Source organism: Dysidea avara, chromosome 3 (genome assembly GCF_963678975.1).
Source record: "Dysidea avara chromosome 3, odDysAvar1.4, whole genome shotgun sequence".
NCBI lineage: Eukaryota > Metazoa > Porifera > Demospongiae > Dictyoceratida > Dysideidae > Dysidea > Dysidea avara.
In genome coordinates, this window is record NC_089274.1 from 3,802,130 (window position 1) to 3,816,442 (window position 14,313).

General features: G+C 38.8%; 1 protein-coding gene across 6 annotated transcripts; it reads right to left on the bottom strand.

Moving 5' to 3' along the window:
• Nucleotides 1-10,583: 10,583 nt before the first annotated feature.
• LOC136248945 (uncharacterized) lies at nt 10,584-14,292 on the bottom strand. 6 transcript variants are annotated; one of them, XM_066040814.1, is made up of 7 exons: nt 14,185-14,292; nt 13,083-13,467; nt 12,895-13,032; nt 12,558-12,624; nt 11,383-11,738; nt 11,278-11,331; nt 10,590-10,932 (listed from the first exon to the last, which is right to left on the bottom strand). In XM_066040814.1, the coding sequence occupies exons 2-7, from the start codon at nt 13,425-13,427 to the stop codon at nt 10,864-10,866; spliced, it is 1,029 nt and encodes a 342-aa protein (XP_065896886.1). In that variant the 5' UTR covers nt 13,428-13,467; nt 14,185-14,292; the 3' UTR covers nt 10,590-10,863. The 6 variants fall into 6 exon arrangements, with proteins under 6 accessions (XP_065896889.1, XP_065896887.1, XP_065896886.1 ...); XM_066040813.1 differs by having other exon boundaries at nt 13,521-14,207; XM_066040817.1 differs by having other exon boundaries at nt 10,584-10,830; nt 13,083-14,207.
• Nucleotides 14,293-14,313: the final 21 nt, after the last annotated feature.

Genomic DNA, 14,313 nt, shown 5'->3' on the forward strand with positions numbered 1-14,313 from the left:
TTATTTTTAGTTGCTTATGTCTTCAATGAAGTCTTATCTATTTATTCTTTGTAAGCTTTCAACAATATAAAATAAAACTATCTCCACCAGTGCGCTTTACAAGGCATGCCAAATCACACTGAAAAGCATAACTGTACACCAAACAACTTGTTACTGTGCCTCTAAGTAAACACTATGGAAAAACAGCCTTAACTAGTAGTCCGTCACAGCTACAAATAAGTCTTACAATGTATGAAATTAGTTTTATCATTGCCTTACTGAGACTGCATTCTAGTATCATGCATGTGCATACACACAAAATTAAAGTTTATTACACTTCTAAAAAAAACTACCACATAAGCATAGGAAGCAGGGGCTTAGAGGGCCATGCAAATTATTCGCCATCTCAAGTCTTCTTTTAAAGAACTGTCTTCATACCACAAATGTTTCAGATTACTCTACAATTAACTTTTAATCAATCGATCCATAAAGCATTTATGAAACTATCTGCTTGTACACCTGACTCCCCAGCAATATCTTATTACGACGATCGTGATAAGCCTCTCTAGAATTAATTTTCTAATCATGAATGTGTGTGTTACTGGATTGGAAACTTCTAAACGCCACCTAATATATCCACGCTTCGTGCCCCTTATACTGTACACAGTACCCGGAGTGGATTTTATAAGAACATGTTTTCCTTACTGGCGAGTAGTAGGTGCACCGCTATGGAATATAAGGTTCAGCCTATTCATAGTGGGTGTACTGATGTGTATTAGCTAGAAGTTTGACAAGCGCGAAAGGTTGATACGAGAGGCGGGATTTGTGAACTACCAGTACACGTAGCACCAGTAAGTAATAAGCATCAGCCTTAAACTAGACTTATTCATCCCACCATTTTCACAAACATGTACAAATACTTTTTATACGGAAAGTGCCTATACCAGTAGTAGGCTAATCGCCATCCAAGAAACAATCTACTAAACTTACTAGTTAAAACAACCGAGCTGTATCCAGACAGTAAAACAGAATCTTCGAGTGATAAAGAGTGTTTCAAAACTTCAGGCGCGAAACGCGGATAGTCATGTACTTTTGTATGGGCACTATACATGTGCTTCCAATCCAGGTAGGGGTGTCTATTATCTATGGTGTAACTGACATAGAGGTAAAGAAGCAAGTATACACTGTTGTATTTGATGGCATGATTCAAACATGTTTTATAGTCAAGTATACTTTGAAATTCAATCTCAGAGCAGTAGTTCTTAAAAAAATTTTCCTGGGGGGATTCCCCTAGACTCCCTTAACATGCAACATGTTCAGCCTACATCTTATCCTTAATATTGTCTGGCCTCCCAACCATGAAGTGCTTCCTACGCCTATGCTCCAGCTGTTGTTATCTTTCATCCTCTTAGCCTATCCAGAAATGATATCACAAAGTTCAAAATGTGGCTATCAACTTGAATATTACATGATAGCCAGCAATATACAGGTTGGATTTTACAGCGCAATGCTTCCTTATAGTATTGTTGGATCCTTCAGCTAACATGATCGAAACACTAATAAAGCAGTCGCCTGCATTAAAATAGTCTAACCAGCAGCCTGAAGTACTCTAATAGAGCAGACAAAATGTTTTACTAACTATCCTACCAGGGACCATCGTTGAGAGCCTGGTAATAGCTGTCATAGATTAGGTATATAGACTAGCTAAGTGCCTGCATGCAGCTGTACTGCAACCTCAGGGAAAAGTCACATGATGGGCATGTGGCAGCTGCAATATGTGTAGATGCATGGTTTCAATGAGGAGATTAAGCAGTATTGAAAATCACTTCAGCTTGTATGCATGCTCCCATCATATGACTTTTTATCAGAAGCAGTAGGTACAGTTTCCAATGCCTATAATAGACGTTGTCAGTGGGGCTGAAACAGATATCTATATTATCCGGATAGTAATTATAGTAATTTGAAGCCATCAGGGTAATTGCTAATAATTTTATGATGACTCTCTCTCATAAATAGTTACATGCTCCGTCTTTTTGAAATGAGTCAAAATAGGGATTTGTGGTTTACATTACCACCCCAGTGATCCCTTCTAGTTTCATGGCTTTTTCAGTGATCCCTATTCTCCCTCTTAAATTTTCAATTTTTATTCGTCTAGTTTATGTACTTTTTATTAATTGATTTGTTTTAAGACTGTTCGCATTCTACATAGTAATGCCGTCATTTCAGTACACACATGAAACTGATCAAATTGTAATGTGCATACAGAGTCTCCTAATATGAGCTAGAATTTACATTACTAGTGCCTGATACAGTTAACCACATTATTAGAATACCATATAGCCGAAAAATTTCGAGGGACGAAACTTTCACGAATTTTGCGAGTGATGATAGCTTCGTGAAAATATAATTGTGAAATATTTCAGTTTATACACATAGCTATTACCCACTTTCTAGACTTTCATGAATTTAAAAACGTGAAAATAGTATTTTGAACAGTTTCACAAAAGTTTCATCCCTCGAAAATTTCTGTATTTACATGACTGTTCTATTAGAATATTATAACCATCATACACATAATCGCGGAGTGAAAAACTAACCACCTTGCAACAAAAGTCTTCAGCATAGATTAAGCTCCCTGGCCTATACTGAGTTTAATAAAGGAAGATTTTATTAACAACAAGGAGTGCACATCAGAAAACCTAATAATGAGTGTATCTTGTATGGGGGAGGTTGGCTATGTGCAGAATATTCTGTGGTATAAACTTTTCCTAAGTTAGCAGAGCACTTCAACTAGGAACGGTGGGCATGGCGGTTGCAAAACGCTTTGTGCATGTGTTGTGTGTGTGTGTGTGTAATGGTGGATCCAGCATGGGGCATTGGCCACCCCCCCCCCCCCCCACTCCAACAATTCCTTTTAGAAGAGCTCACTATATCCTATATCACTTTGATATGCCAGTAAAGCCAAAATCAGTTTACTGCTCAAGAATTACCGATATTTTAGTTTGAAAGGTAGACATATCTCCTCCCTTTACTTAACAAACTCAAACTGTCACCCAGCATAATAAGCACCTCTAAAAATAATTATTGTTTGGCAGGTGTTTATGTTTAAGCCAGTCATTGCTTTTGCAACAGTTTTTAAGATTTCACAACCTTCTGCAATGGCCTAAATGATAAAATTCAACAGTGAACACTACTGAGAGGTGATTATTTGCAGCTACTATGTATATTAGTGCTCAGTGGTATTGAAATTTGAATATCCAGTATAGTAACAGAAAATTATTGCAGTATACTGGTATACAGTGTTGGGAGTAACGCGTTACGTAATATTATTACTTTTGTGGTAACTAAGTAATATAACGAAATACGCTATAAAAACAGGTAATATAACTCAAGTTACTTTACTTACAAATGTAACGTGTTACCTAAGTAATATAGTTACTGTAACGAGTCTAATATTACGTAATATTATTACTACAAGTAACAAAATTACTAATCTCGTTAGCTATCCTCTGAGTAACGCCTAGCCACAACGAAGTAACGAAGCCTACTAAATGATTCTTATTCACCTGTAACCAAGATTTGCACATTGTCCAACAACGCAATCATGTAACGTGATAAGGTGGTAGTTTCACAGGTGACAGCTTAAGGCTGTGGACACAAAGTAATATAATATGTAATATTATTATAGTTACTTTATTTTATGGGTAATATGTAACTGTAACTAAATAGTTCAGTTGCAAGTAATATGTAACTAGTTACTTTTACAAAGTAACTTGCCCAACACTGCTGGTATATAGTTAGCTTATTACAGTGGACCTACTATGAAGTGGTATGCATTCCAAAAACCAAAGAATGTAACTAAACACTAAAGACTGGGTTAAAAACAATCTTATATTTCAATTTATTGTACTTTGTGTGGGAGGATTAAAGTGCTGCCACGTGCTGTATTTTCCATATTGTACCGATTAGCTTCATAACTGCTTCATAACTGTACTGTATGAGTCATACAGTACAGTTATGAAGCTAATTGGACAAATACAGTATGCTTGGGTAAATACAGTACAGCGCTGTTATGTAAGGAATGTTCCCCACTCAGACAGCATAATTGATCACGTTCATAACATTGTAAATCACTAAAACTAGCCAGACTAATCCTACTAGTTACATGAACACTTACTGATAGTCTGAAGCAACAAATGGCACAACAGATCACGTGCGTGACATGCTAAAACTAGCCAAACTAATCCTACCAGCTCATTCTACGACTACAAATAAATTATATGACAACTTACTGATAGTCTGATCACCAAGGTTTGAAGTGATTCAGCTACTCAAGAAAATCGTTCTGAGCAAGACAACCAGGAAGTACAGTAAAACACCTAAACCACTGCCTATACTTGTGTGTATGAAAATACAGGACAAGGGGGCATGTCATATTTGCCTCGAGACACCTCCTGAGTGCTGTATTTTCTGTACACATGCACAGCGGTGATTTAACTATAACAAATGGTGTTACTGGTATATCACCGAGCACTAAAGTATATACATCAACTATAACATATTGTACGTAGCTAACTATATACTAGCTACTCAGAGTGTGTGGTCCCCCCTTTTTAATGGTGTAGATCTGAACTTGTTCGTACCCTTCCCCTGTAGTGTGTTTGTACGTACATGCATGTGCGCTCGGTGTGTGTGTGTGTAACCCTGGGCAACAGTAGTACTCACACTACTGGCTACTAAAGTGGACATAAGCAGTTTGTGTTTGCGTGTGGAGTCCAGGACGTCGTTCAATGGCGTCACTCTATGCATGTCAGGCTTCTTCCCCTGCTGAGGATTTGCACACCTCACATGGTTCAAACACCCATGCACTCAGAACGAAAATGTTATCAACTTGGTGACATTGGAATGTACGCTGGAATGTACGCTCAATGGTAGACTCTGATGGGCCAGTAGAGGTAGCTAGTCAATTTGGGAAAGGAGAGAGCCGAAAAGTGGATCAAATAATACTTACTTTGAAACAGTACACTGAACGTCAAGATCTCGTGGAGCAGAGGCCAGTGTTTGAGAAGATAGCTACTATTCCATCTAACCATGATGTTGCTGCTGCTCTTGCTAAGGTAAAGAATAGGGAGGCTCCTGGTAACTCAGGGATCTTACCTGAGATGGTTACGATGGGGATTAATAATGAAGAGTTTTATGATTTACTAACAAACTTAGTGTGGAAGGAACAACAGGTCCCACAAGAATGGGTTGATGCCATCTTGATACCCATCCCCAAGAAGAGAAATTTGTAGTGCTGTGATAACTGGAGAGGGATTTCTTTGTTAGAGGTGATTGGCAAGGTGGTAGCTAGAGTTGTCCAGAATCGGTTGCAAGAGCTTGCTGAGAATTAAGTTGCTCCCTGAATCACAGCGTGGATTCAGGAAGGGTCAGGGCTATAATGATATGATATTTACTATTAGGTAAGTATCAGAGAAAGCAGTTATGGCTTATGATTCAGTGCCCCATGAAGCTCTTTGGAAGGTGCTTGGGAAGCTTGGAGTACCAGAAGTATTAATTAACATTGTGAGGTCTTTTCATGAGAACATGACTGCTCAGATTAGATTAGACGGAGAGTTATTAAAGGGAATTGATGTGAACAATGGCTTGAGGCAGGAATGTACTATTGCCCCAACATTATTTAACTTACATTCTTGTGCCGTTACTGAAAGATGGTTGTCAAGAATAAAATTTTGTATAAGTTGGACCAACAGCTGTTCCGTAGATCCACCAGTGGGGCAGAGGAACTTGGTATTGATGAATGTCAGTTTGCAGACAATGTGGCATTATTAGCCACGTCACATGCTGGAGCCAAAGAGGCCATTAGAGCATATCATTCTACTGCAGCTACTATAGTCTTGGATGATCAGTCAGTTTTATCAAGACTAAAATTCTGGTGGCTGGGCATGGTATAACAGAAGAAAATAAGCAACCAATAATAGTAACATCTGGAGGAGATGTGGAGTGTATGACTGAATTTATATACCTTGGCTCCCCAATAAGGGAAGCTGGACACAGAGGTAGAAAAACGTGTAGCTGCTGCATCCAGAGCATTTAGTGTGTTATGCTGTTTTTTCAAGATGGAATCCTGTCAATTACAACAACATACTAAGTGTATTATTGTATGAAGGAGAGTGTTGGGCACGGTATAAGTTGGTTTGTCTGAACTGTTACCATCAATGTATTAGGGCAGAAAGAAGCAGTGGGAGCAGTATATCTGTTCGGAGACTGCTTGTGAGATGTGGGGTGATTCTGAGACCATTACTGAGAAGTTGATTAAACAAAGGTTGGAGTGGCTGGGGAATATAGCAAAAATGGGAGACCACAAGATCACCAAGAGAACTTACGACTACCGGGTGGGCTGCAAAAGAGATGTTGTGAAAGCAGACCTTAAGATGAGTCTTAGATGACTGGGCTATTGAATACTTGGTACACCTCGGCACTTCACAGAGATCAGTGGGACAATCTGTATAATGAAAAGATATGCAACAGTCAACATCATTTGAGAACAGCTTTGCCAACAGCGCAGTGTACATTGTGCAGCAGGACCTTCTGTAGGGAGCAGGTATGACAAGACATAAATGCGTTGAAGAGAGATTAAAGTCAGTGCACCAAACAACAGGGTGCTCTACAGTGTTCTACTTGTGAAGGGTGGTCTTGCTGTTGTGAAACAAACCTAACATCACAGATCATGTCCTTACTTCACCAGTGAACAACAGAGTACATTGTTCTGTATGTAAGAGGTCTTTTACCGGCCTAGTGACCTGAAACAACATAAGTGTTCGGCGGAAAGATCACTACCAGTTAAAGAACAACAAGGGGCCATTCAGTGTTTATTGTGTCACCGTTGCATGGTTCCGTAGCAAAGGAGGATTAACTGTTCACAAGTACAAGGCGATGTCTTGAGCTTCTTCATACCTGTATGAAGACCACGTGACCTTTATGGTAGTGGAGAGGGTGTGTGTGTAGCATATGTGTGTGTGTGTGTGTTTGTGTAGTGTGTGTGTGTGTGTGTGTACGTGTGTAGTGTGTGTGTGTGTGTGCGCACGTGTGAGTACACTGTGCAATGTGTGGTGTTGTGTGTGTAGATTACATTGTAAGATAACAACCAAAACACATAATTGACAAATAGATACATAGTCATGGTTGATTTATTAAAATAATGACAGTCAACCACAAACATGATGTCTTATAAGCCAGCTGTTCCTACCTTGTTACTAAGTGCCAATTATAAGTATGAATTGATTTACATCAACAACAATGTGTTTGAATTGGTTACTAACTTGCTATGGATATACACCACACTACACACTACTGTTTATAGTACGCCAATTACTGACATCATTTTCGTCATGTAATTGAACTGTTCATGATCAGCAGACCAGTTTTTGTCTCTTAGTGCACCAAATTGTAATTTTCATTATGCCATATTCCTTACCCTGATGTGTAACGCTGCAGGCAGTGCAGGGAATGTGGCAGCAATAGTTAACCAGTGATCAACTTACCAGTAGACAATATCCTAAAAGAAAGAAGGAGCAAATTAGTCTTGCATGGCCAGACCTCTAGTTTAGTGCGGAGGTTGCCAATTAGAGATTTTTCAGCACAGGCGATAATAATTTTTAATTGATAAGCCCCTGCACTGAAACAGAAGTCTGTCAGCAAGACTAGCTTGCTCCAGGTGCCCTAAGGGTGCTTACTAGCGAGGCTCTGTATATCCAACCATAGGAATGTGCAAAAAACAAAAATATGCCAGTCCGGGCCACTGAATTAGTCCGGGCCACTGAATTAGTACGCCCAAATGACTGAAATATTTTACAGCCCACATTGTTACTGTGTAAGTCCCATATTATATCATAGATCCTTTACTTTACAAGTGCTGAGTATTATATTATTATTATCATGATGATTTGGGGGAAAAGGGCAGACAAGCAAAGCTGATTAAGCCTGATAATTGGTATACCTCCTATAATTGGCTAGCGGCATGCTTATCAGGAGCTTTTTGGAAACAAAGTACATTTTCTCTTCAAGCTTTATACGTCAGTGAAGCACTACTGATCTAAATATCTACTGAGAGCTTGCCTACGGTGATCGAATTTCGAACCCCATCGTTTACTGACTTGTACTGCAACCATTGATAATACCTGAAGACCCACGAAACACCAAAACCAAAGTAAGCTACCTCTTCTGGTGCAAGTGATCCTTAGCTTACTTTCACCTACTGTACAGTGTATATAGCTGAGGTAAGCACCACCGTTTAAGGTAACCATTGTTATAAACGAGGTTATAAAAGGCTATATGTATTATAACCCTTTTTTAATATCACAGGTGATATCACACCCGAAAAAAAGCATAACAATCCCGGAAGGTTCCAGTATGGCTACTGTACAGCGGTACAGGCTTACTCCCGAACAGCCGTCACGCGCGACACTATACAGCCCGCGTAGACCTACAATCACACATGTGATGCTGTACCTGTTGACGAAGAGATCTTGTTCCTCCCCATCGCGTACAATGATCAGAAGTATAACCTAGTCTTTCTGCAAGGAAACCATATCAATTCACATATTATAATTAATTCAATTGTTTCTGCGGTATGATTAGGGTTTTTCTCGGAAATCTTTTGTATAGCTAACTAAAAAATATGGCTACTGCACTACATCTTACCACATGTATCTACCACCAGGGGCGGATACAGGGGGGGGGGGGGGGGGGGGGTCAAAGGGGGCTCTTGACCCCCCTCCAAAAATTTTTAGTATACCAAGATCGAGATACTCTAATAGAGCAGTCACTCTAATTAAGCAGTCACAGTATTAGAACAGTGTGTAGTGAGCTATTTAAGGATTTTTATGTACTTTATCAGCTATAAATGTGTGGTTGGTGAGGTGGGCAGCTATTGTCAGCTGGCTATGACCTTTTTTTTTTTTTGGTCTCACCTTATCAAACCAGAGACAGGTTAGTGTCTCAGTTCATTTTTGACCCCCTCTTTCTATAAGTCTGGATCCGCCCCTGTCTACCACAGCACACCAAAATAGTTATTTTTCAAAAACAATTAATGATTGCAACCCTTTACCAGTAGATCTTATTGAAGTTGCAGATGCTGACATTTTTAGAACCGGACTATAATCATTATTGTAATTGTGTTGCATGTATTTGGGCAAATCTGAGCACACCAGCAGGGCTGACTGCTCAGTAATAATCTTAGTCAAAGGCATAAAAAAACGCCTCTTGATCGACTTGGACCTTTAGTTAGGCTTCACTTCAGGAGTAGTACACCACACTGTGATATTCATATAGGTCAGATCTAACAGCTGACCATAGAGTTGGCAAACTTAACTGGTTTCGGGGGTGTTTGTATTACAGCAATTGCATGGGCTGGAATATAATGAAAGTGCATATGTTGGTTGCTACCTCTCATTCAGCCAAAAATTGTCAAAATATAGAGAGGGTGATAAACACAACAGATCAGGAGACTGATGCAGAGATCATAGATTATAAGTTAGTTATAAATCTTTTAGCATTGGTACCAGTGCCCTATACGTGCAGGACTATCTCCACATCAAACATATAATTCTAATGGAACAGAGACCATCAGACCAAGCATTAAACACCAACACCGCTCATCATAGATATGTAGCATGAGGTTGCCTTATGGCCATCCTGCAAGTATACTGAAATGATGTGAGCATGCAGGTGATCATGAGTGTCAGTGCTGCATTAACTTAGACAACTGTAATCGTATTGTGCATACCTTATAATGTTTACTATACACATGCAGGTGAGAACTATGTAGTACTGGTATAGTCAATTAATTAAGGGTGCAAAACAGCACAATTCATAGTCTAGTGCAGGTGAGATGTATTAGACCATTAATTGTCAGTGCATGAGTGGGGGTCATTGCTTGGTTAATAGTTTAGTTACTAAGCTTGGAATGTTTTGCCAAGGGCCGGGGTTGTACAAATGGAGCGTCAAGTAAGCTGTCAAGCAACATTGGCATGCATGCATAATCTATAGCAGTTACTTCATTGCAGCTTATATGAATATAACTATATAGGAAGTAGCATGATATTATTACATAAAAACTAGCTAGCTAGCTATAATACTCGAGTGAAATACGAGCATGTGGGCAGCTGGCCACAAACATATGACTGCAGAACAAGCTTCAATAAATCAGCATTCACCAAATACAGTGGTAATGTACATATAGGTTCTTTAATTCCCATGCATGCAATGTATTTTATTCACATTGAAGAATTTTGAGTTCTTGTCTTGCACGTAAAGCAGGTACCAATGTTTTTGTTCATTCTTTACAGAGACAGCGGTAGGGAAGTGAAAAGTTGAGCCATACATTCCTGTCAAACCACAAACAACTTGGTAGCTAACATTTGACCCATAACAAGAAATCTAGCCTGAAAATAATGACCTAATACTTCATAAGTAACAGGTACTTCAAATTGTCACCCATCCTCTCTATTTGCCCACATATCATTTTGCAGCTGGCCACAGGTTTCATATACTGTACTTTGTACTTCAAAAGTATGCATCACTGCAAGTCATTTTATATCACTGACTGAGCCCAAAATACATGCTATATATGGAGTGAGTAATCATATGAACCAACACACAAAAATCCACAAAAAATAAAGCCATACAGCAGTATATATATACAAACTCAGAAAATGATATATTTTTAAAATATACTTAGCACTGATACAATGCATTAATTCATTTAGCAGTCACCAAAGTAACTCATTACACAATTCCTCATCTGGAATATATCCACATATTTCTTCAATAGAAGAATACTATCCTCCACTACAAAAAATGGAGGGCAATCTGTAAAACAGATTAAAACTCATTGTTGGCATCAGCAGGCCCAGACATGAATAGTGAGTTGCTGCCAACATCATCATCATCCTTAAAGGAATAGAAGTTTGCATATATAACTAAAAATTGATGCTATTGTACATGTAGCTTGTGACACAAGTGGAAAATTTAAATCAATTTTAATAGGACGAAGAATTTGATTTGGTGTCTGGAAAGCAAAGCCTCATACAAAACTATAACAATTTTGTGAATAACTACATTTATCACGAAGAGGACTTCAAAATACAACAACATGCCTTGTACACTTAATCCTTGAACTAAAGTATCTAATGTGCTTGTAAATCATATAGCTATACACATGAAGGAGCTACAGCAAAGGATGTCACTGAGTGTAGTTATCAATAGTCATAGAATTTCATACAACATAATATGTACCTCATCATGGCCATCAAACAATACACCAATCGCAAGAGTATCACGTGGACATTCCTACAATGAACATGTAATACACTACAACTACCATAGTCACATTTATAATACCTGAAAATTTTCCCCAGGGCCAACTAATGTAGGAGGAAATGGAAGGATCGATGAGTCAGGAACAGTAACTTTTATGACATCCAGATACCACACATTGGGTGGAACAAAGGTGGGTTTGATTAGTTCATCAGCTGATGAGGTACAGCTAACTGGTTGTAGCTCTACAATGACAATTTCAACTGATTGTCCCATGCCTTGCTCGGTTACTGGCTCCACAACTTGAATTGTACTTTCCACATTATCATCTTTGCGATCTTTATGAATTACAGTTCCATTCAATGTAGCCTGTGTTGATGTGCTCTGTTGACTTGTGGTATCCAGTTGCATACCTTCTTCTTCTTGACTTTCATTATTATCTGACAAATGATTAATTACGACATGTACTGTTTTGGATCACAATGGTCAGAGGAAGTTGGTCAATCTCCCTTTTTGTCATGGCTATGATCCATAATTGAACTAATTTTTCCTACTCCTTGTTTGTTTACTTTTTTACAACATACTTATGAACTAGGTGAACCAGCACATACCACAGAATGGTGCCATACTTGAATGTTTATGCATCTCGACTATCAATTACTAAAAAGTGAAGTAGCCCTCATGCATGCTTCATTTTCAGCCCATTATACAGCATTACAAAAAAAACAAAAAAAAAACATGAGAAGCTCTTCTACAATCAATCCAGTCACTATGGACAATTTCCATTCCATACTGTAAATCAACACCTTGCACTGTCAGCAAGAAAAAATGGGACACAAAGGAGGACCATGATGCGTACATTGTATGCATTGCAGTATGCCAAAAGGCAACTGTCAGGCTGAAGCAACGACTACAAATGAAAAAAATCAAGCCTGTAGCCTTAGCCATTATTGAGTTACACTTGTCTGCAGGCAGGCAGACATGCAGGCTAGTAGAAAACTCTGTTTGAAACATTTTGTTAAAATTGGTTAGCAACTTTTCGGAAGCATTTTTGACTACTACCTAACCAAGAAACTGCCAAGGCACCATGAAGGTATTATGAGGCTGGTTTCTACTTTGTGAGAAAGTACAATCCACTGTACTGTATGATATTCATGTTGTATGTGTCCCAAGGCCTTATGGTTGCTTTATTATCAGAAAAATAAGCCCTGACATTATGATAATCGTATGTCATAATAAGGTTATGATGCATAACCAACCTCCTCTGTACAATAATATACCTTCTCCCGAACTATTGTCACCATCACCACCACGACAAGTATAGACCTATAATAATAATATTACATGCTATGATTACACAACAATTACAGATTATGGTGCAACTTTGGTAACCATAACAACCCTATTCAGATGCCATATTTGAGGATTTTATTCTATAAATTTTATCAGGTCTTGTATAGTGGCCTGGTATATATAGTTGCTGGTCTTGTTTAGTGGCCAGCATGAAATGCTTAAACCAGGACCATATACCTGGAGACTACATGGTATTAATGCTTAGATTCATTCTGCATGCTGAGCAGCTTTATAAAACTGTACCTTATAATTTTTGTCAGCACAAGAGATAAGTGTTACTATTTCTACAAATTCTTCATCATCAAAATCTTGTTTAACATGTTCTTCAAACCGCTCAGCCCTCACTTCTTTCTTCATCTCCTCTACATCTTCGATACTATCCTGCAAAAAGCCACAATTTATTATGACACTATAGTTTTCAGCAAACTCACCTTTTCGCTATCTTCTTGCCATCCAAGTTTAAACCTATCTGCATAGCTACTGAACTTTTTAAATATACTTTTTATTGGAATCTGCTTCAATAGCCCTAACACATTTTTGTTTATACTTTTGTTAAAAGACTGAACCAATCTGTGTAAGTCAAGGTGCAGTGATTTATCAGGAGTCTTTCCGTAATGGATGTTACTGCCACTGAGAACAACTGAACTCTTCCCACGTAAACAAGTCAATTTTGGAAGATTTCCTTGTGCCATTCCATGATGCCAGCTTCTCTCTTTACTTTTCCACCGTAGGACATGCAGGTGTTCCCTGCCTACTCTACTGTGTATTTTTAACATTCTGAATTGTCCTTTTTTTTTCTAAATGTTATATAGCTCCCTAAAAACGTACATACAGTGATTATAAAGGCACTAAAGGACTCGACTACATACAATGAAATAATAGGCAGTGACTGCAGATGCAGCAGCAAGATGTGTACATTCATGGGTAGGTCTTTAATATGCATATCATTTTTGTTAGTCATTACGCCCCTCGTTTTGCCAGCTACACAGTGGGCTACTTCTCGAGCAAAACGATACACACTCTCTGAACCAGGCACTACACAGCTATGGACACATAAAAACCGTTACAGATTTACATCAAGGAACTCAGCCTCCCGGGCTGCTGTTGACTATCACTTGGTGAAAATCGCGTACTAGCTGATTTTTCGCTGTGTCTTCAAGCGGCGTGCAAAACTCTGCAAGTGTCGACGATTCATATCCGTTGCCGCCACGGCCGTCTTACAGAGCAAGTGGCTCCACGACCGTCTTACAGAGCAAGTGGCTCCACGGCCGTCTTACAGATCTCTTCATTTGGTGACAACTTTATTTAATAGGTGGAAATTGTCTTCACTGAAGTACCTTTACTTTTCTCTAGTTTACTATCACCGTCCACGCGCCTTCTTATGTACAGTAGTGCGGTGAAGGTTGTGCGCGGGAAGCAACTACAGCCCTGAACTAGAACGATGCAGATCACCTACCACGAATGAGCACATTGCTTAAACAACAATAGAGAACGTCAATGTTGCAAGTGTAAAGCGATACACACGGCACTTACTTAAAACGTTTTAGCAGTCCTCAACTTATTATAACTGAACCCCCGATACTGAATCCTCTTTCTTATTTACAGGCATTAATTGTACACTTGTAAGGTTTCGTGAATTAGTTCTTGTTCCAAATAAACAGA

What these genes read in the sequence shown, in the direction of transcription:
- LOC136248945 (XM_066040814.1), bottom strand. Translation starts at nt 13,427, where the DNA reads ATGTTAAAAATACACAGTAGAGTAGGCAGGGAACACCTGCATGTCCTA. An exon ending in GGCAAGAAGATAGCGAAAAG is followed by an intron (nt 13,033 to 13,082) that starts GTGAGTTTGCTG and finishes GGCTTTTTGCAG; the next exon opens with GATAGTATCGAAGATGTAGA. An exon ending in TGTTTGATGGCCATGATGAG is followed by an intron (nt 10,933 to 11,277) that starts GTACATATTATG and finishes TATTCCTTTAAG; the next exon opens with GATGATGATGATGTTGGCAG.